General features: G+C 43.4%; 1 protein-coding gene and 2 pseudogenes across 1 annotated transcript; 2 read left to right on the top strand and 1 right to left on the bottom strand.

The window, feature by feature from the left end:
• The first annotated feature begins 355 nt into the window (after window positions 1-355).
• Window positions 356-3,074, top strand: LOC120966704 (MDIS1-interacting receptor like kinase 2-like). The gene is made up of 2 exons (XM_073506585.1): window positions 356-2,212; window positions 2,293-3,074. Exons 1-2 carry the CDS (start codon window positions 1,570-1,572, stop codon window positions 2,577-2,579), a joined length of 930 nt encoding a protein of 309 aa, XP_073362686.1. The 5' UTR covers window positions 356-1,569; the 3' UTR covers window positions 2,580-3,074.
• A 4,114-nt stretch (window positions 3,075-7,188) lies between these two features.
• On the top strand, window positions 7,189-10,826 carry LOC109765990 (uncharacterized; annotated as a pseudogene).
• Window positions 10,827-11,768: 942 nt separating this feature from the next.
• Window positions 11,769-22,638, bottom strand: part of LOC109766046 (vacuolar protein sorting-associated protein 60.1-like) — a 111,758-nt pseudogene continuing 100,888 nt past the window's right edge.

Raw genomic sequence — 22,638 nt, 5'->3', positions numbered from 1 at the left:
AGGTCCTATTCCAATCTCCATAAGCAATCTCACTAAAGTGAACCGACTTTTTCTCCATGAAAATCAAATCACAGGTCTAATACCACCAGAACTAGGCAACCTCACTATGCTAAGCCAACTTTCTCTCTGCACAAATCAAATAACTGGTTCAATACCCCCAGAACTAGGGAACCTCACTATGCTCAATTTACTTGTTCTCTATAGAAATCAAATTATAGGCCCAATACCTTTAGAATTGGGCTACTTGCTGAATCTCCAGGATTTAGAATTGGATGAGAACCAAATATCTGGCTCTATTCCTGGCAGCTTAGGAAATATAACCAAGCTAGTACGACTTGCCCTCGCTAAAAATCAGATAAGCGGTTCCATCCCCCAAGAAATTGGCAATCTGATGAACCTAAAATATTTATCCTTGCCTCGGAACCAAATTATAGGTTCAATACCAAAAACTTTTGGGATGTTGCAAAGCATCCAATCAATAAAACTCTTTGATAACAAATTGTCAGGTTCTCTTCCTAAAGAACTAGGAGATCTCATCAACCTTGTTGAATTTGAAGTGTCTAACAACTCACTTTCAGGACCTTTACCCGCAAATATATGTTCAGGTGGGAGACTTCAACATCTCACTGTTCATTATAATATGTTCAGTGGACCCATTCCAAGGAGTTTAAAGACATGCACGAGTTTGGTTAAAAATATCCTTCAGAAAACCCAACTAACAGGAGATATATCTCAGGATTTCGGTGTGTATCCACACCTCATATGGATGATCTTGTCATCAACTAGACTCTATGGGCAGATCCCACAAAGTTTAGGTGCATGTACCCAACTAACGGTACTACATCTCCAAAAAAATATGTTCACTGGTACCATACCTCCAATCCTTTCAAAATTGTCCAGACTAGAAGAACTAAGACTCGACTCTAATCATCTGAGTGGTGAGATTCCACCAGAAATCTACACTTTAGCAAACCTATATGGACTAAACATGTCATCAAACCAATTATCTGGATCCATACCTACACAAATAGAAAAGCTAAGCAATCTAGGATACCTTGATATATCTGGGAACAGACTGAGTGGATCAATACCTGAGGAACTAGGGGCCTACACAAAACTACAGTCCTTGAAGATCAACAACAACAACTTCAGTGGGAATTTGCCTGGTGCGATTGGAAATTTAGCAAGCCTACAAATCATGTTAGATGTAAGCAACAATAACCTCAGTGGAGTGTTGCCACATCAACTTGGGAAGTTGCAGATGCTAGAACTTCTGAATTTATCACATAATCAGTTCAGTGGCAGCATTCCCTCCTCCTTTGCAAGCATGGTGAGCCTTTCAACACTTGACGTGTCCTACAACAAATTGGAAGGACCGGTCCAACAGCACAGCTACTCCACAATGCCTCGGCAAGTTGGTTTCTTCCCAATAGAGGTCTGTGTGGTAATCTCTCTGGTCTTCCACCTTGTTATTCAACTCTAGCATCTGGTCAACATAAACGGCGTCTGCTTTTGCCAGTTGTGCTTGTGCTGGGTTTCATCATTGTTGCTACAATTGTTGTCATAATAATGCTTAGCTGTAACAAGAGAAAACAACAAGAGAGTGTTCCCGCTGAAGGAAGGGGCCTATTATTCTCTGTTTGGAATTTTGATGGAAGATTAGCATTTGACGATATTGTAAGGGCAACAGAAGACTTCGATGATAAGTACATCATTGGAACAGGAGGATACGGCAAAGTCTACAATGCACAACTTCAAGACGAGCAGCTGGTTGTTGTGAAGAAGTTTCATCAGATCGAAGAAGAGTTGGATGATGAAAGAAGATTTCGCAGTGAAATGGAAATTTTATCACAGATCCGACAACGAAGCATTGTCAAAATGTATGGATTCTGCTCCCATACAGTGTATAAGTTTCTCGTCTATGAGTACATTCAGCAGGGAAGCCTCCACAAGACATTGGAAAATGAGGAGCTAGCAAAGGAATTGGATTGGCACAAGAGAATTGCTCTTGTAAATGATGTGGCTCAAGCAATATCTTATTTGCACCATGAATGCAGTCCACCTATAATCCATCGAGATATCACAAGCAACAACATCTTACTTGATACATCCTTCAAGGGTTTTGTCTCGGATTTCGGCACAACAAGGATTCTTAAGCCCGATTCATCAAATTGGAGTGCATTAGCAAGAACATATGGCTACATAGCTCCTGGTGTGTACTCTTCTGTCTCTCTTCAGAAGCATTCATATCTATCCATTTGTTCCAAATTCTAATGTTTTGATCTTGTGCAGAACTGTCATACACATCTGTTGTAACAGAGAAATGTGATGTCTATAGCTTTGGTGTGGTTGTGCTAGAGCTAGTGATGGGGAAGCATCCAAGGGATCTATTAGACGGTAGTTTGTCGAGCGGGGAACAAGCTATGCTGGTAAAAGATATTCTAGACAACCGGCCGACAACACCAACAGCAACAGAAGAGAATAGCTTAGCTCTGCTCATCAAGCTGGCTTTTTCTTGCTTGGAATCTTCTCCACAAGCAAGGCCAACCATGCGGGAGGCATACCAAACACTCATCTAGCGACCCACTTCCAGTTCCTGCCCCGTGCCTTTCAGCGCACTTACATTACAGCAAGGGAGTGATGCATGTTGATATATGATCTGAATTCTAGTGAGAAGCCAAGGTCTATCATTGTGGAAGCCGACTTAGGTTTATGTTTTTCCTCGAGTCACTCATATACCATCTATATATGTAAAAGTCTGTAATCATCTCATGTCATCTCGTAGATTTTATTTCTAGCAAAAACAATAACCGGTCCATGTAGCATGAGCCTGATCACGACATGGCTAGATCAGTAGTTGCATGCTATTAAAATCGCCTCGTGGGATGGCACGAGTACCGGCTGTAGCGGCTTAGAAGTTGAGGCATGATCAAGGGACATGGGATGGGACGTCCGTACAGCTTGGTCATGGCGCAAGATCAGGATCTTTATGTTAGCTATTAGTTAAGCTAATGAGTTGTTTAAATAAAGAGGAGAACAAAGCAGAAAAGCTGCAATGGTTTACGCAGCGCAAATATCCCGAGTGTCCACTCATTCTTTTCCCTCCCTATGCCTCGGGATGAGTTCATGACTCATTGTAAGTGGTCGATGCGTAAACAAGAACAAATAAATATAAACACACAAATCTAGGTGCATAAAAAAGGAAAATTACCATAGGACTAAGCAAAAGAACTTACACGGGGCTGTAGGGCAAGAGTATGAAGTCCTTATCCTTATGATGGAGCTTTGCATCCAGGAGTATGTAGTCCTCGTCCTTCAGATGGAACAACAAATAATTTACTACTATACTAAATTTCAAACATTGATTGCTGAGATTGAAATGGAACAAAGATACAACATTATTTTTTCTTCATGCCTAATAAAAACTTAACAAAGGATGAGATGATATGATATGCTAAGTCCCAGGTGACAGACAACAGTGAGAGCTAAGCTGCTACAATCATAGACATGAAGAGTTTGGTATGAATATATCCCGTAAACCTTTTACCAGAAAAGTAGATACTATTCACCTTTAAATTCAACTCAGCTAGTGTAATCAGAGACATACTAAGAACAAGATGTACAACCACATAGAGAACATCTCCATTTACCATTGTTCTACGACTTGCAGTAGTATATGAGGAAAGATACATCGAATTTGTCCATGCACAAACAAAGCGCCAACAATTTACATCAAGATCAAACCTACACCATAGCTTTTTTTGTTAGTTTCAGGTATGAACTGACGTATGCAGCACTGTAGGCTGTCCTAGTTCATCCACCTGCACAAGCAGAGGAAAGCAAGCATAGAAAATTAGTCTACTGGTTCAGACACAAGCATAGACATTCATTGAAACAGAAATGAAGCAAAGTATGCGCAGCATCAAATCCATCATATAGCACATGTTTGGCATGCAAATGGTTTGCATGTTCCTTCTTCTTTTGCTAGGATAAGCTCAATTGTTTACACCAACAATATTGGTCTGTACCATGAAATTAAGCCCAAAACACACATTTTAAGAGTTAAGCAGTACTTTCATAATAATCTCAAGTATCTAGGCCGTCAATTATATCATGTGACGAGATAAAGAAACCCGTTTACAGCTTCAAGCATGGTGATTGCATGGAAAATGACATGAGCCATCGATTTCTTCCTAGGGACATCAGCACCATAATCAATCTGAACATAAACTAGTCAGTCTCGCAATTGACATACCTGCTGCCGGCTTGCCCGGACTGCTGCATGACCACTTGGTGCAGCAGGTGAGTTAAGCTTAGAATCAAGATCTGTTTCCTTATCAGGTTGGAGGTACGGCGGGACAAAATTTGATTCGAAGTCCATATCAGCTTCCAAAACATCAAGCTCTGGACTTTTCAACATACAAAATGAGAACAGCAAGCAAAGAACTGACTTGTCTGTAAATTAAAACATGCACAATGCAAAACCATTACAGGACTTACAACAAAAGTGCCAAAGGAATGTTTCAGAGAAAATCCTGAACCTAAGATGGATATAAACTGGAGAAGTGCCAAAGAAGTCTTGGCAATGTTGAGGCCATCCAACTCGGTGATGAAGTTCTCGACAAAGCGGTGGGTTCAAAAAAACGGATCACCTCCTCACCTGAGCTCGACACGGCTCCATCACTGATATGCAAATTTTCAGACCTCAAAGGTGGCTCACCAAAGGTGAAGCCATTGCCGTTGAATGAATCAGACCGCGGAAACATCCCCGGACACGCCATCAAACACTAGATCTGGCATCCCCGCATGACTAAGATGTCGGAAGAGGAAACCATACCCGCCTTCCATGAACCACAAACCGAGCACACGATCCACCATCTTTCAGATGCCACCGATGCAGACCACAATCTGCATCCGCTCCTAGACTACCTCCCAAGCTCCGCGTCGGCGCTGTAGAAAACATCGTCGCAACGGCGGAGCCCGAGGACACAAGTCCACCACGAGGATGTAGCCACCGCCACGCCATCCTTGCTTGAACAAACTGGTTTCCAAATCCAATCCCAACCATAGGACGGATCGCCTCGTCGGGAAAGGATCTGAATATTCCTTATTCAACACCGTCATCACCACTGACAAAGCGAAGACGATGGGCAGCCCAAAAACCTAAGCTACTAATGCCTAAAACGATCCACATGCGTGGATCCGGTGACCCCCCTCACCACCGACGACCAAGGTTGTTGGTGGAGGGGAGCCGCTGAAGGACAATGGTGGAAGGAAGCTCTCCCAGCGGCAGGCAAGATCGCCCATAAATTACCTTTTTTTACGGGTTAAACCAAGCTTTATTACTTAAAGACCACATGGGCATGGGATACAAAAGGGATCATGGGGATCGCCCAACTAGACATGGCGTCCCTGATCAAGAGTGTGAGAACTTGGGTAACCTATCGGCATCTCTATTTGCTTCTCAGAATTCAAAAGTAAATTTACAGTTAAAAGCTAAAGCTCTATGCTGAATCTCAGTGATGATCGCTCCATATCCTCTTCTCGGGTGGTTTTGTCACATGTTTTGAGTCTGTGCTGGGAATATTGGCATATGAGGCAATCAACACGTACACGGCCAGATGCGCACAAAGCAGACGGCCCGCTTGCGATTGGAATTTTTCTTCAGTTTGTGTGGCCAAGATGCTGCTTGCTTCTACAGGCTTCGGATTCTACAAAGATGCAGCCAAACACACGACTTCCACAAGTCTTGCGGTCCTGGATTTATGCTAACCAAAAGTCGGAATTCCAGCATGGAATCTTTTGCTCTATGATATGATGTAGAATCTGAAAAGCGAAAAGGGGAACATTAGTACTCTAGCTAGGGAGTAGCTTTAGAGGAAATTTAGAGATAGCTTGGGAATACAACGCTTGCTTTCCCGTGATTACTTCTTTAAGCTAGGTTATTAGGTGCCTGCCTACTTCTCTCTCTCTCTCTCTCTCTCTCTCTCTCTCTCTCTCTCTCTCTCTCTCTCTCTCTGCAAGAAATCTAGCAGCTAACACAGATTTGATAAGACGAGGTTGTCATCCTGTGCTTGCTTTCCGAGAAGTGGCAACTAACCTACACATTCCATCGAGATTCAACACATATAGTGTGATTGACATGCTAATAACAGGATGTACAACCACCGTACAGAGAGCAGCTCACATTATTCCAAACAAGTCTTCTTGTACCTTGCTGAGAACCTTCTCAGATGTTTGACGGAATATCGGAGGTTGACCAGTGGATTTGCACCCTTTTGATTACTCATAAATTACAAAGGGGCATACCTGGGAATATTGGCATGTCGGATGTTACACGGCAATCAACAACGTGCATGGGCCGGCAGACGTACCGAAAGCGCCAGTGACCCACTTGAGCTTGGATTTTTGCTTCAGCTTGTGTGTTCATGATGCTGCCTGGTTGTATAGGCTATGAATTCCACAGGACTTCCAACACAATATATACTTGCATGGTTGTACAGCGCCACTCTGTCATTTTCCTCGTACACAGGATTTCCAACAAGACTTGGGGTCCAGCATTTAATTTATATTAACCACAATTCAGCACTGAAACCTTTAATTTTACCACAAGCACGGAATTTTCCCAAAATTTGTTGTTGTGTCGCGCCACCAGCCATGAGTCCTTGAGCTAAATCGTTTGTTCTATGTGCCATCTGAAAAGCGAAAAGGGAAATTAACATTGGTACCGTGGAGAATAGCTTAACTGAAGCAGTTATAGGTTACATGATCAAATAAACAAATATACTATCAAACCAACCACAGGAGATACAAAAAACTCTACTGCAATGTTAACTCAAAGTCCATCAGCACATAAGTCATAGACGGAGGAGATATGAGTAGGCGTACGCCGCGTGTACCCTTTTATCCCTTCCTTCAAATGCTTTCTAGGAATAATTACTGGGTCATTCTTCCACTGGCACAAGCAAAGAAAAGAGGAATAGATGGCGACTCTCAAGAAGGAAAAACCGTCTGCCCAGCAGCAGCTGCCAAAGGGGCAGAGATGGCGACACATTGAAGAATAGTCATCCAGCAGCATCTTCCACTCAACTGTTGTGTGTTGATTGAGAACCTCACAACAACGAAAGACACACTAGTTAAATACTCATCAATAGTTTGCGCAGAATCACATCCCGCAACCAAACACCGCATGCAAACACTACGCAGAAAAATGGCATCATGCTCAACACCACTGTTGTACCTCTGCCTACTGCTGGTGCCATGCCTTCTTCTCTTGGAAGAAGCGCATGCGGCGCGCCATGGAGGGATCTTGCTGAGGTCTCAACGCATGGCCCTCCTCCGCTGGAAAGCTACACTTGCAGGCCCACTGCTGCAGATGAGCTTTTGGCAGGAAAACACCAGCCCGTGCAACTGGACAGGCATCATGTGCATGGCTGTTCGCCATGGCCGCCGTGTACCCTGGGTGGTGACGAACATCTCCCTTCCGGATGCGGGCATCCATGGCCAATTTGGTGAGCTCAACTTCTCGGCTCTTCCATTCCTCGCATATATTGACCTACATAACAACAGTCTCCATGGTGCACTGCCTGCTGGTATCAGCTTGTTGTCAGCACTTTCGGTACTTGGCCTTACCTACAACCAGCTCACAGGGAAAATTCCTAATGAGATTGGTGGTCTGCAAAGTCTCATGCAGCTTGATCTCTCATTTAACAGATTCACAGGACATATCCCTGCGTCTCTAGGCAACCTGACAATGTTAACTTATCTTGGCATTCACCAAAACATGGTATCAGGTCCCATTCCTTGGGAGATTGGAAGGCTTGTCAATCTACAAATTCTACAGCTAACCAACAACACCTTAAGCGGCATGATACCAAAAACCCTTGGAAATCTGACCCAACTAAATACTTTGTACCTGTTTGGTAATCAACTTTCAGGGCCTATACCCCAAGAACTAGGCGGACTAGTTCATTTGCAAATCTCCAGCTTCACTTAAATGATTTTTCAGGTTCAATTCCAATCCCCATAACCAATCTCACTAAGATGAACACACTTACTCTCAATGAAAATCAAATCACTGGTCCAATACCCCCAGAACTAGGCAAGCTCACTATGCTCAATACACTTAGTCTCTATACAAATCAAATCACAGGTCCAATACCCCCAGAACTAGGCAACCTCACTATGCTCAATATACTTAGTCTCTTCACAAATCAAATCACAGGTCCAATACCATTAGAATTGGGCATGTTAATAAATCTCCGGATTTTAGAATTGGCCGACAACCAAATAACCGGTTCCGTTCCCGAAGAGATTGGCAATCTACTGAACCTCGAACATTTAGTCTTGTCTCTGAACCAAATTTCGGGATCAATACCAAAAACTTTCAGGAAGCTGCAAAGCATCCAAATAATGCGAATCGAGAGTAACAAATTATCAGGTTCTCTTCCTCAAGAATTTGGAGATGCCATAAGCCTTGTTAAACTTGCGTTGAATAACTCACTTTCAGGACCTTTACCAACAAATATATGTTTAGGTGGCAGACTTCAATATCTCGTTGTCTCATCTAATATGTTCAATGGCCCCATCCCAAGAAGTTTAAAGACATATACGAGCTTGGTTCGGATTAACCTTGAGTCGAACCAACTAACAGGAGATATATCTCAACATTTTGGTGTGTATCCACAACTCATAAGGATGAGCTTGGCATCGAATAGACTCTCTGGGCAAATCTCTCCGAATCTAGGTGCATGTATCCAACTAACGGTGCTAGATCTAGCACAAAATATGATCACGGGTTCCATACCTCCAATCCTTTCTGAATTGTCCAACCTAGTAGAGTTGAGACTCGATTCTAATCATCTCAGGGGTGAGATTCAAACAGAAATCTGCACTTTAACTAATCTATATAGCATGAACTTATCATCGAACTAGTTATCTGGATACATACCTACACAAATAGGCAAGCTAAGCAATCTAGGAAACCTTGATATATCTGGGAACAGACTGGATGGATTAATACCTGAGGAACTAGGGGCATGCACAAAACTACGGTACTTGAAGATTAACAACAACAAGTTCAGTGGGAGTTTGCCTGGTGCGGTTGGAAATTTAGGAGCCCTGCAGATCATATTAGACGTGAGCAACAATAACCTAAGTGGTGTGTTGCCGCAGCAATTTGGGAAGTTGGAGATGCTAGAATTTCTGAATTTATCACATAATCAGTTCAGTGGCAGCATTCCATACTCCTTTGCAAGCATGGCAAGCCTTTCAACACTTGATGTGTCCTACAATGACTTGCAAGGACCAGTCCCAGCAGCACAGCTACTCCAAAATGCTTCAGCAAGTTGGTTTCTTCCCAATAAAGGTCTGTGCGGTAACCTCTCTAGCCTGCCACCTTGTTATTCAAATCCAGTAGCTGGTCACCATAAACGGAAGATACTTGGTTTGTTTTTGTCAATTGTTCTTCTGGCGGGTTTCGGCATTGTTGCTGCAATTGTTGTTATAATAATACTTACTCATAAGAAGAGAAAACCACAAGAAAGTGTTACCGCTGAAGCAAGGGATCTATTTTCTGTTTGGAATTTTGATGGAAGATTGGCATTTGACGATATTGTAAGGGCAACAGAAGACTTCGACGATAAGTACATCATTGGAACAGGAGGATACGGCAAAGTCTACAGGGCACAACTCCATGATGGGCAGCTGGTTGCTGTCAAGAAGCTTCATCAGACCGAAGAAGAGTTGGATGATGAAAGAAGATTTCGTAGTGAAATGGAAATCTTAACACAGATCCGACAATGAAGCATCGTCAAAATGTATGGATTCTGCTCCCATCCAACATATAAATTTCTCGTCTATGACTACATTCAGCAGGGAAGCCTCCACGGAATATTGGAAAATCAGGAGCTAGCAAAGGAATTAGATTGGAAGAAGAGAATTGCTCTTGCAACTGATGTGGCTCAAGCAATATCTTATTTGCACCACGAATGCAGTCCACCTATAATCCATCGAGATATCACAAGCAACAACATCTTACTTGATACATCCTTCAAAGCTTTTGTCTCGGATTTTGGCACGGCAAGGATTCTTAAACCCGATTCATCAAACTGGAGTGCACTAGCAGGAACATATGGCTACATAGCTCCTGGTATGTTCTAGCATAACCTTCTTCTCACTAGAAGCATTCATCTCAGTCATTTGTTCCTAATCCTAATGTTTTGATCAATGTTGTGCAGAACTGTCGTACACATCTGTTGTGACAGAGAAATGTGATGTCTATAGCTTTGGCGTGGTGGTGCTAGAGCTAGTGATAGGGAAGCATCCAAGGGATCTATTAGACGGTAGTTTATCAAGCGGGGAACAAGCTATACTTGTGAAAGATATTCTGGACCAACGACCGACAACACCAACAACAACAGAAGAGAAGAGCTTAGCTCTGCTCATCAAGCTGGCCTTCTCTTGCTTGGAATCTTCTCCACAAGCAAGGCCAACCATGCTGGCGGCGTGCCAAATGCTCATCCAGCAACCTTGTTCTAGTTCAAGTCCCATGCCTTTCAACGCACTTACATTACAGCAAGGGATGCACGTTGATATATGATCCGAATTCTAGTGAGAAGCCAGGGTCTATCTTGGCGGAGGTCGATAAAATGTTTCCACTTTTGACTTGAGTCACTCATATTCCACCTATATATACCCCATGTATACCAACATGGGATGAGTTGATGGCTTATTGTAAGTCTATGTATTTGTACACTCATGTCATACAGTGAAAGATAACCGTCGTGTGCCTGTGGTTTTTCCCGCAAGGGTTTTCCACGTCAAAATTGGTGTCGTGTGTTCTTGATATTTCTCTTTTTGTTCGCTTGCCAATTTCTAAGAATGCGTAAATATAATCTTATTGTGGGTTGCTTGTAATATGTTGAGTTTATACTTATATTTGCTTAGACGTAGTACGTTTATCCACATGTGACACTTCCTTTGGGTTGTTGTCTGCAAGGGTGCTTGAAATGGCGTCCTAATATTTCTCTCTTTTTGTCTACTATTTCTCCCATGAACCTAAAAATGGGGGAAAATAAAGGAATCCAAAACTGGTGCGATATCATGTAGTCCTGCTTTATTGTTATCTGGTAATCATCAAGATAAAAAATCCCTAAAAACACCTTGGACTAAGCAGGAGCGATCACAATGATCAAATGGTCAATGCATAAACGTGAACAAATGAATGTAAGAACATGGGGCTAGGTGCATAAAAAAAGGAAAATTACCACTGAGGAAAAGTACTTACGGAGGTCTGTAGGGCAGAAGTATGAAGTCCTTGTACTAATAATGATGGAGCATTGTGTCCAGATTTCAAGAATTGGTTGTCGAGATTGACATGGAACAAATATACAACCTTCTTTTCATCATGCCTAATACAAACTTAACAAAGGATGAGATGAGATGAAAAGCCCCAGGTGACAAACAACAGGAGAGCTAACAATGTCCCATAATTTCATTATCAAAAAAGTAGATACCAATTTACCTCAGAATGAGAGCAAATTAGTTAGTGCAATCACAGACAGACAATGCTAACAACATGATGTACAACCGTATAGAGAGCAGCTCGCCTTAGCACTCACTATTATTATTCCAAACCAATGGAAAAAGGACATTACATCGTTCAACGAATTGCAGTGGTATATCACGAAAGATACAACGAATTTGTCCATGAAGAAACATAGAACCGACCATTTACATCAAGATCAAACCTACACGTATTTTTAGTTTCAGGTACGAATTGATGCGTGCGGCACTGTAGGCAGTCCAAGTTCATCCTCCTGCACCAACAGGCAAAATCAAGCAGAGCAAATTAGTTCATAAATTATCTCAAGTATCTCGCCTATCGATTAAATCATGTGACAACATAACAAAAAAGATTTATAGCTTCAAGAACTGTGATTGCAGAGACATGAAATGAGCCGTCAATTTCCTCGGGATATCAGCACCATAATCAATGTGACTAGAAACTAGTAAGTCTCCCTACCTGCTGCCAGTTTGCCAGAATTGCTGCATGACCACTTGGTGCAGCAGTAAGTTAAGCTCAGAATCAAGATCTGTCTCCTTGTCTGGTTGGAGGTACGATGGGACTGAATTTGATTCGAAGTCCATATCAGCTTCCAAAGCATCAAGTTCTGCATTTTTCAACATACAAAATGAGCGCAGCAAAAAGAGAAATGTCTTGTCGGTAAATTAATGGTACAGGGCTTACAACAAAAGTGCCAAGGTACCGTTTCAGGTAAAATCCTAGACCTGCGAACTGATAAAAACTGAGAATGTGCTAGATCAAATTCAACAACAGAATTTAAATTGAAGAGTGGCTCCTGGCTGGTTACCACTGTAAGGAAAACTATGTAACTTTAAGGTGATAATATCTGGCGTTTGAATTATCTAAGAATAGGAAACTGCAATAAGTGTCATACCCCCCATAAGTTCCTCCTCATCCATGTCATCTGGGACATTGTAGCTTCTAACAAGAGTTTCTTCTATTTCATTGCTCACATCCATAAGATCCATCATCTCGTCTTGCATGCTCTGCGGATTATGAAAGCAGGTATGGATTCAGATGTAATTCAAAGAAAATAAGCTGAAGATCTTGAAAACATGAACAGTGATGCTGCATACATCTATTTTTTTTTTTTTGACAAGTACCTCAAACTGTCATGTAAATGCAACTTGCCATCTAGAACTCCATCGAGAAAACTGCATGTCCACATTAGTTGAGCACCAGCTAGTAACCAGCAACTGTCTGGTTTGCGAGGCTAGTCAGCCCAATAAAACTAAATAAATTAAGAGGGGGATTGGGTCCGGTTAGTAGCAGCAGGTTATGAATGAACAGATTACATTCATCTTGAGCACAAAATTAAGGATCCTCATGGCGCACGCCTTGACAGCCTCCTGCGTGGGACCAGGCTTGGTTTTCCTGATCTGCTCCTTGTCAATCTATATATTCAATCCTGACAGTCTTCATCAACACTTTCAGCTCTTTATTGGCATCCGTACGTCATCAGCAAAAGGAAAGACACTTCAACTTAGGCTTGGGAGCCAGAAGCGGAATTGATCAAGAACTTGATAGGAAACCAAGGCAGGGTACAGTCCGTTGAGCATCTTAATTCCCTCTGGTACGAAAGCAACTTGGTCAAGATTATAAGTTTGGTTCTACAGCATGTCACGTTGTTCTTCATACCAGTACAGAAAGCATGTGGAGTATAAAGATTAGAACACTGGACTAATATGCTACTGCCAATGATTAAATGATGCAGGATAATCGGCAGTTCAAGTTCAGAAGAGCATAGATGCATTTTAGAACACTATGAACCACATGCGGATATATATAGGTGCATTTTAGAGCGTAGATTCACTCATTTTGCTCTGTATGTCATTCATAGTGGAATCTCTACAATGACTTATATTTAGGAACGGAGGGAGTAAAAAAGAAGAGAAAAAGGATGCGTGCAATTCTAGAGCGTGGCAGAATCCGTATGCTGCTTTTCGTGGGCCGTCAGAAGCGGTGTCCCCCATGGGTTTTCCTTAACCGCTCAACAGTATGTATCACCAGGACCCAATCCTGCATTGCTAGTTTATTCAAAATTCGGCGGCACATATATGCTGCATTACACTTTGGATTTTTCTCTCTTTCAAGAATGTCGCATGTAATAACAAAAAAAAAAAAACTTACTGTGTTTTGGCAGGTTCTACCTAGCTTCACTACATGTTGTGGATGTACTACTGTAGATGAACTGAATTATCACTCCGTGATGCATTTTTTAACAATATATATTGTTTCTTGGTGACTGGTCATGTTACACGTTTCTGCCTTTTTATTTATGTTTTTGGAAAGGATTGGCCATTGGTGGCAGCTCACGGCCAACAATCTAGCCAGCACAGTTGTTTGTGTCTGTCTCTGAAATCACTACTACCAGGCTTGGGAATTCAATGCTTGCTTTCTCATGATTACTTGTTTCAGCTAGGTTAGGCGCCTACTTATACACGAAATTTAGCTGCAAGCATAACAGTCTGAGTAATCAGAGGCCTTTGTAGTCTGATTAAAATTTTGTCATGTGCTCTGAGACAATGTTCCATGTATACATGTACATACTCATAAGAGAATGACTGATCTGGAACAGCAAATAATTTACTAGTACTTGGATTGACCTGGGAATATTGAATGCCACAAATAATAATTTGCAGACTTTTTATTACTCGTAAATGACAAAGCGGCATACCTGGCAATATTGGCGCGTTGGATGATCCTACACGGCAATCAACACGTACGCGGGCCGGCAGACGTACAGAGAGCGCTAGTGACCGACTTGAGCTTGGATTTTTTGATTCAGCTTGTGTGGTGAAGACGCTGATCGCTTTCCACAGGCTTTGAACTCCACAAGTTGCAGCCACTGCCTCATATTCCCTTGGACATAGGACCTGCAGCAAGACTTGGGGTCCAGGAGTTGTGTGAACCACACTTAAACACTGTGGATACAACTCCAGCTCAGGAGTTGTGTGAACCACACTTAAACACTTAATTTGTCACTATGTTGCATCACCACTCACAATTCCTTACATTTCTTTATGGAATTGCCAAAATTGAAGGAGTCACAAGTTACATGATCAAATGAACAAGAAGTACTGTCAAACCTATCACAAGCCATACCATCAAATAAAAACTCTAATGCAACTCATGTCTATTAAGTGCCTAAACTGTAGACGTAGGATAATTGGAATTTTTGCGGAAATTCTATCCCAGCCTTCAATTGTCAACACCGAAGAAGTAAAACAGGAAGCCTGGCAGAAGTTGCCAAAGGAAAGAAAAAAGGAGCAGATGCAAAACAGTGGTCTCAAGAAAGCTTAGGTCGTCTCATTTTACCTCTAGATATTGGTTAATCCTGAACTTGGTTCGGGGTCGTTTCTGAACTTATGGTTGTACTTTACCACGAGAGGGCTGTGAACTGTTTGTACTCCTTCCATATCTTAATTAATACTACCTCCGATCCAAAATAAATGTCGCATTTTTGGACTAAGGTTAGTTCAGCCTTAGACAAAAACTGCGACACTTATTATGGATGGGTGGAAGTATAACACATGCAACTATATTGTGTGGTTAAAAAATGATGCCATCATTGTCGCGGGCATCTTTTAACGCCCCTTCAGAGAGGGCGACAGCGACAGCAAATACCAGGACAATGGGGTCCTCAACTCCTCATGCCCAGCTTGCCGGTCAGTTCATGTTCCCTGTAAATAAAATGCCATGAGACAGGTCTATTTTCTCATCAAGTTAGACTCATGTAAACAGCAGACACGTATCTAGCTTGCATGAATTTGGACTAACTGAGAGTCTTCTTCCCCGCGAGTTTCATTCACAACAACAACAACAACAATAACAAAGTCTTTAATCTCAAACAAATTGGTGTAGGCTAGAGGTAAAACCCATAAGATCTCGCGACCAACTCATGGCTCTGGCACATGGATCGCAAGTTTCCACGCACCTCTGTCCATAGCTAGTTCTTTGGTGATACTCCAATCCTTCAGGTCTCTCTTAACGGACTCCTCCCATGTCAAATTTGGTCTACCCCGACCTCTCTTGACATTCTCCGCATGCTTTAGCCGTCCGCTATGTACTGGAGCTTCTGGAGGCCTGCGCTGAATATGCCCAAACCATCTCAGATGATGTTGGACAAACTTCTCTTCAAATGGTGCTACTCCAACTCTATCTCGTATATCATCATTCCGGACCCTATCCTTCCTCGTGTGGCCACACATCCATCTCAATATACGCATCTCCGCGACACTTAACTGTTGAACATGTCGCCTTTTAGTCGGCCAACACTTAGAGCCCTACAACATTCCGGGTTGAACAGTCGTCCTGTAGAACTTGCCTTCAATCTTTTGGGTTTCATCTCCATAATGTTGAAACGTGATTCACAGGGAGATCTTCAGGCTGCCTTGGGCGCTACTTTTAGTTAATAGAGATAGATTCTCTCTGTATGTTTATCTCGTATCTATCTCTATCTCCCTCTGTTATCCCTCCTATGACCGATGCCTTGTAATCTATCGTGAGGACTCTTCCTCATCATTTAATATAACAACGAGGGCTCCCATCCAGGGAACCTGAGACGCTTCATAGAAAACTTACATGGTATACAGAGCAGGCTCCTCCCATCACATCTAGCTCATCCACCTCGACCGATCATCATCATCAACCTCCATCGATCATCCCCACCGCAACCATGTCCACCTCCGCTGCTATTCCCTCCACCGGCCTCAACTACAACATATCTGAGCCTCTCACCAGGACGAATTATGTCCTCTGGCGAGCTCAAGCCCGATCCCAAATAATGGGCGCTGGCTTGTATGGCTACATCGACAAAACCATAGAGGAGCCTCCCAAGAACATCGTCGCAAAAGGATAAAGAGGGCAAGGATCAGGTGCTGCCAAACCCTGCCTACCCCCCCATGGGTGGTTCAGGACCAGCAAATTGTTGCCTACCTCCTTCGGAACCTCTCCAAGGAGGCCCTCGTTCAAGCGGCATCGCTGGAGACGTCGCATGCGATCTGGACCGCCCTGTCCAACATGTTCACAGCGGTCTCGCTTTCTCGAGTCAACAACCTGTGTGCTGCCCTCACCAACGCCCAGAAGGGCACGCAATCTGCATCAACCTACTTCGGCTATATGCGGTCTCTCTCCGACGAGCTCGCGGCGGCAGGAAAACCGATCGGGGAGTCGGAGCTCATCTCCTTCATTGTATCCGGCCTTGACATGGAATATCAGCCGCTCATCTCAGTGTTGGACGTCCGCACCGAGCCCATCACGGTCGACCATCTCTTCTCCCTTGTGGCCAACTTCGATCAGAGGGTCGAGTTGTACCACGACAATGGCAACGGTGGCTTCAAATCCTCGGCAAACACCGCTTCCCGCGGTCGCCAGGGAGGCAGAGGGGGCTACCGCAATCAGAGAAACGGGGGCAACAGTGGCGGCTCTCGTGGTGGAAGTGGTGGCAGCGGTGGTCAAGCTGGTGGCGGCGGCGGCTACCAAGGAGGTGGCGGCGACAACGGCTACAATAACAGCGGTGGCGGCTACCAGAACGGCAACGGCAGCTATCACCAGAATCATGGTGGTGGCGGCTATCAGGGAGGTGGCTATCAGGGCAGTGGCGGCGGCTATCACCCTAACAACTCCGGCGGTAACAACAACCGGCGCCCTCCTTACAACAACAACAACAGGGGGCGCAACTTCCAAGGTTATGAAGGCTATGAAGGGAAGTGTCAAATATGTAAGGAAACAAATCATATTGCTAAGGATTGTGATTGGCGCTACGCTGATGACAATTCCCAGAGAAAGAAAGTTGCAGCTGCAGCCGATGGGTCATATGGAGTCGACACTAACTGGTACATGGACACGGGTGCGACAAACCATATCACTGGAGAATTGGAGAAGATGACGATGCATGACAAATATCGTGGTCATGATCAAATCTACACCGCAGCTAATGGTGCAGGTATGGAGATTAGTCGTATTGGTCATTCAATTATCAAAACCCCACATAAAGATCTTGTCTTAAAAGAAATCTTGCATGTTCCTGAGGCTTCCAAAATTCTTCTTTCAGTTCACCGCATTGCCCTTGATAATAATGTCTTTCTAGAATTTCACCCATAATTCTTTTTGATCAAGGACCAGGTCACGAAGAAAGTTCTCCATAGGGGTGTCTGTGTTCAAGGGCTATATGCGTTGCTTCCTCAATACTGCAAGTTTAATAAACAAGTCCATGGTGACATCAAGCTTTCTGCTGAAAGGTGGCACAGTCGCTTAGGTCATCCGTCTTTTGGTACGGTTCATCAAATTCTTAGTAGAAATAAACTCCCAGTTGCTGGTGAGAGAAACTTAGAAACTATTTGTGATTCATGTCAAAGAGCAGAAAGTCATCAATTGCCTTATCCTGTTTCCACTAGTGTATCTACCAAGCCTTTGCAACTGATTTTTTCTGATGTATGGGGTCCAGCACCCACTTCTGTTGGTAGACACTCTTATTATGTGAGTTTCATTAATGATTATAGCAAGTACACTTGGATCTATCTTCTTAAAAACGTTCCGATCTATTTCAAGTCTTTCATAACTTTCAAGTTCTTGTTGAACATCAATTTGATAGTAAGATTCTTTCCATCCAATCTGATTGGGGTGGGGAATATGAGAAGCTGAATTCTTTTTTTTCAAAAGATAGGTATTTCTCATCATGTCTCCTGTCCCCATGCTCATCAACAAAACGGTTCTGCAGAATGAAAACATCGACACATTGTCGAAGTAGGCCTAGCTCTCTTAGCTGCGGCCTCCATGCCTCTAAAATTTTGGGACGAAACTTTTCTTACCGCCGTTCATCTTATTAACATGTGGCCTAGTCGCACTATTGCTCATGAAACTCCCACTGAACATCTTCTCCATGTCACACCTGATTATGCGACTCTTCGCATTTTTGGTTGTGCATGTTGGCCCAACCTTCGTCCCTACAACACTCGCAAACTTATGTTTCGCTCTAAACAATGTGTCTTCCTTGGCTATAGTGCACAACACAAGGGTGTTAAGTGCCTAGATGTTTCCACTGGTCGCGTGTATATTTCTCGTGATGTTGTTTTTGACGAAACTCAGTTTCCCTTTGAAAAACTACATCCTAATGCCGGTGCTCTTCTTCGGAAGGAGATCCTTCTCCTTCCCTCTCATTTATCCGGTGTTGAATATGTGGGCAATGATGATTGTACTGATCCAACTATGACTAACTCTCCTAACTGTTTACCTGAGTTTGTTGCCGCAGAAAAACAATTGGGTGACAATAATGCAGAAACTGGCGAAAACTGTACAGAAAATAATGCATTATGGCGTCCTCCCGTGGTCATGCCCGATCCGGTGCAATCTTCCTTGGCATCGGGGCGCCTGACCACAACAGGGCCGACATGATCCTTCCCGGGATCCTCACCCCGTCAGCTGGCTTGCGACAGCGTGTCACCTCCACTCACGGACGAGCCTCCCCACTCAGCATCTGCCACGCGGTCGCCTTCTCTTGGCTCAGCCTCTGCGGACGAGCCGCACCAATCGGCGCCCACACATCAGCCGACAGGGCGATTTGCGCCTGTCCCGCGCGTGTACACCAGGCGGGTCCCGCGCTCCTCATCACCCCATGGCACGCGGTCTGAGGCTGATCTGCCGGATCTTCTGTGGCATCTCCTTTGCGTTCGCCTACTCACGCACCCGCAGAAGATCCGGTGGGCATCGGGGGCAGTTCCGCCTCGGGATCGCCTCGATCCACTGTCCAGGAGCGGCAGCAGGCAGGATCTTCTGCAGCTGGAACTGAACATGCTGCGGTAATACAGCCACGGACACGTCTTCAACGAGGTGTCATTCAACCAGTAAATTACAAGGTTAAATTTGGTTTAGCTGCTTCCACAGGAGAGCCACGTACAGTCCATGATGCACTCGCTGATCTCACATGGAAGAAAGCTATGAATGAAGAATTTCACGCTCTTCACAAGAACAGAACCTGGCACCTAGTTCCTCCTCAACAAGGTGAAAATGTGATTGATTGCAAGTGGGTGTTCAGGATAAAAAGAAGGTCTGACGGTACAATTGATCGTTATAAGGCTAGACTTGTTGCGAAGGGCTTCAAGCAAAGGTATGGCATAGACTATGAGGATACCTTCAGTCCAGTTGTTAAAGCTGCTACTATTCGCCTTGTCCTGTCCATTGCTGTATCCAGAGGATGGAGTCTTAGACAGCTAGATGTGCAGAATGCGTTTCTTCATGGCGTTCTGGAAGAGGAAGTGTATATGAAGCAACCTCCTGGGTTTGAAGATGAGAACCAACTATCTCATGTGTGCAGGCTTGATAAATCACTCTATGGATTGAAACAAGCCCCCAGAGCATGGTACTCTCGTTTAAGTACAAAATTGCAACAACTAGGTTTTGCTCCTTCAAGATCTGACACCTCACTATTCATTTACAATAAGTCCAACACATCCATTTTTGTGCTTATCTATGTTGATGATATAATTGTCACAACCTCCTCTAATGAAGCAGTGAGAGCTCTTTTGTCATATTTGAATTCAGAATTTGCTCTCAAGGATTTGGGAGATTTACACTTCTTTCTCGGTATTGAAGTTAAGCAAAATAGTGAAGGCGGTTTGCATCTTTCCCAAGAAAAGTATGCAACTGATCACCTGAGAAGAGTTGGATTGCAGGGTTGTAAACGTTCATCCACATCATTGTCCAGTTCAGAAAAACTATCTCTCACTGAAGGTGAACTTTTGAGCCAAGAGGATGGCACCAGATACAGAAGTTTGGTAGGTGCACTTCAGTATTTGACCCTTACTAGACCAGGCCTCTCTTTTTCAGTCAATAAGGTTTGCCAGTTTCTTCATGCACCCACAACTGCCCATTGGACTGCAGCAAAGCGTATACTGAGATATGTGAAAAGCACTTTGAGTGTTGGACTAACCTTCAGCAGGTCCTCATCCACTCTTGTGAGTGCTTTTACTGATTCTGACTAGGCAGGCTGTCTGGATGATAGAAGGTCAACGGGAGGATTTGCAGTTTTCTTTGGTCCTAATTTGATTTCGTGGTGTGCAAAGAAACAAGCTACAGTGTCAAGGTCTAGTACTGAGGTAGATTATAAGGCATTAGCAAATGCAACAGCAGAAATTATTTGGGTCAAATCTATTCTCAAGGAACTTGATCTTCGTAACATTCAAACTCCTTGTCTTTGGTGTGACAATCTTGGTGTTGCTTACTTGGCTGCTAATCATGTCTTTCATGCAAGGACCAAGCACATCGAGATAGATTATCACTTCGTCAGAGAACGAGTTGCTAATAAGGAACTGGACATTCGGTTTGTACATTCCAAGGATCAAGTCGCGGATGGATTCACAAAAGCCTTGGCTACAAAATAATTTGAGGAATTCAAACGTAATCTAAACTTGCGGAAAAGTTTAGATTAAGGGAGGGTGTTGAAACGTGATTCACAGGGAGATCTTCAGGCTGCCTTGGGCGCTACTTTTAGTTAATGGAGATAGATTCTCTCTGTATGTTTATCTCGTATCTATCTCTATCTCCCTCTATTATCCCTCGTATGACCGATGCCTTGTAATCTATCGTGAGGACTCATCTCCCTCTGTTATCCCTCGTATGACCGATGCCTTGTAATCTATCGTGAGGACTCTTCCTCATCGTTCAATATAACAACGAGGGCTCCCTTCCAGGGAACCTGAGACGCTTCATAGAAAACTTACACATAAGAGTGGCTGAGTTTTTATGTTGGCTCGTCAAGCCCATCACAACTCTCCTCCTTTACTCGGGTTTGGGACCGGTTATGTTGAGACAACATAGGCGGAGTTTAAACAAAAATGGAAAAGAGAGCCCGTCCAGACGATGTTGAGAATAGCTCCTTTTATCACCCACTATCTTTTTTTGCCAGGTTTATCACCCACTGTCATTCCCAAACAATGGGAAGACACTCGTGGAGCGACACGACAACAAGAGGAAAGTTGATGTCTTGTCATCTTTTGGTTTTCTTATAGCAACACACCACTTTGCTGGTACCAAACAACCAATATTGTGCTCTCCAACCTTGCACAAAATGACTCTGCACATGTGCAATTTGTTTGGTCCCTGCAACGCAACTTCAAAATATTGCTTGGCTGTATGGGAACTCTGAAAGGAAAAGAGAGCCAGCATTTTGCCTGCATGTAGAAGTATCTCTGTTAGCTACAAGTGACAAGTTAAGCATGCAAAAGATTTAGGTCGAGACGACTTTATAAATACTTGCTTCTCCTTTGACTCTCAGGAGGGAGTAACAATAAAAACAAATATTGCAAAGTGTTCAAGCTTGCTATTCCTACGTATATCTTTTTTCTATGCCCTTCAGCAAAAGGATCATAGCCCCATGCTGTAATTCTATGTCCTTCAGAAAAGGTAGCATCGCATGCTGCAGGGTGACAAATACTGACGAATGGGTTTATTAATGAAAGCACTGATTTCAAACATTTGCAGCTTAACGTAATATGTTCATTTGTTCATATGACAGGGTGAATATCTCTATGCACTGCTATGAGCTACAAAAGGGAGTAATAATTTGCACACTTTTGATTACTCGTAAATAACAAGGGGGCAGACCTGGGAATACTGGCGTGTTGTATGATACACGGCAATCAGCACATACATGGCCAGATGTACAGAAAGCGATAGTAGTAGAATTTTAGCGGATCAAGTACCCCACACGAGCTTGGAATTTTTTCTTCAGTTCGTGTGGTCAAGATGCTGCTTGCTTGTACTATCTCTTTGAATTCCACAGGTTGCAGCCACTGCCTCATTTTCCCCGGACACCGGCTTTCAACAAGACTTGTTTCAGCAAATTTAGCAGCTAACACAGTAATCTGAATAATCGCCTGAATTAAGATAACAGCCCCATTTATCCCTTCCTCATAGAGGTCCATAAGACAAGGTTGTCATCCCTGTGCTTGCTTTCTCCAGTTCGTGTATATACTCATGATATAAGAGGCACCCTTTTGATTACTCATAATTACAAAGGGGCATACCTGGGAATATTGCCATGCCGGATGCTA

The sequence above is a fragment of the Aegilops tauschii genome, chromosome 1 (genome assembly GCF_002575655.3).
Source record: "Aegilops tauschii subsp. strangulata cultivar AL8/78 chromosome 1, Aet v6.0, whole genome shotgun sequence".
NCBI classification, from domain to species: Eukaryota; Viridiplantae; Streptophyta; class Magnoliopsida; order Poales; family Poaceae; genus Aegilops; species Aegilops tauschii.
Note: the sequence above shows the minus strand (reverse complement) of the source record. Positions and strands in the feature narration are given on the sequence as shown.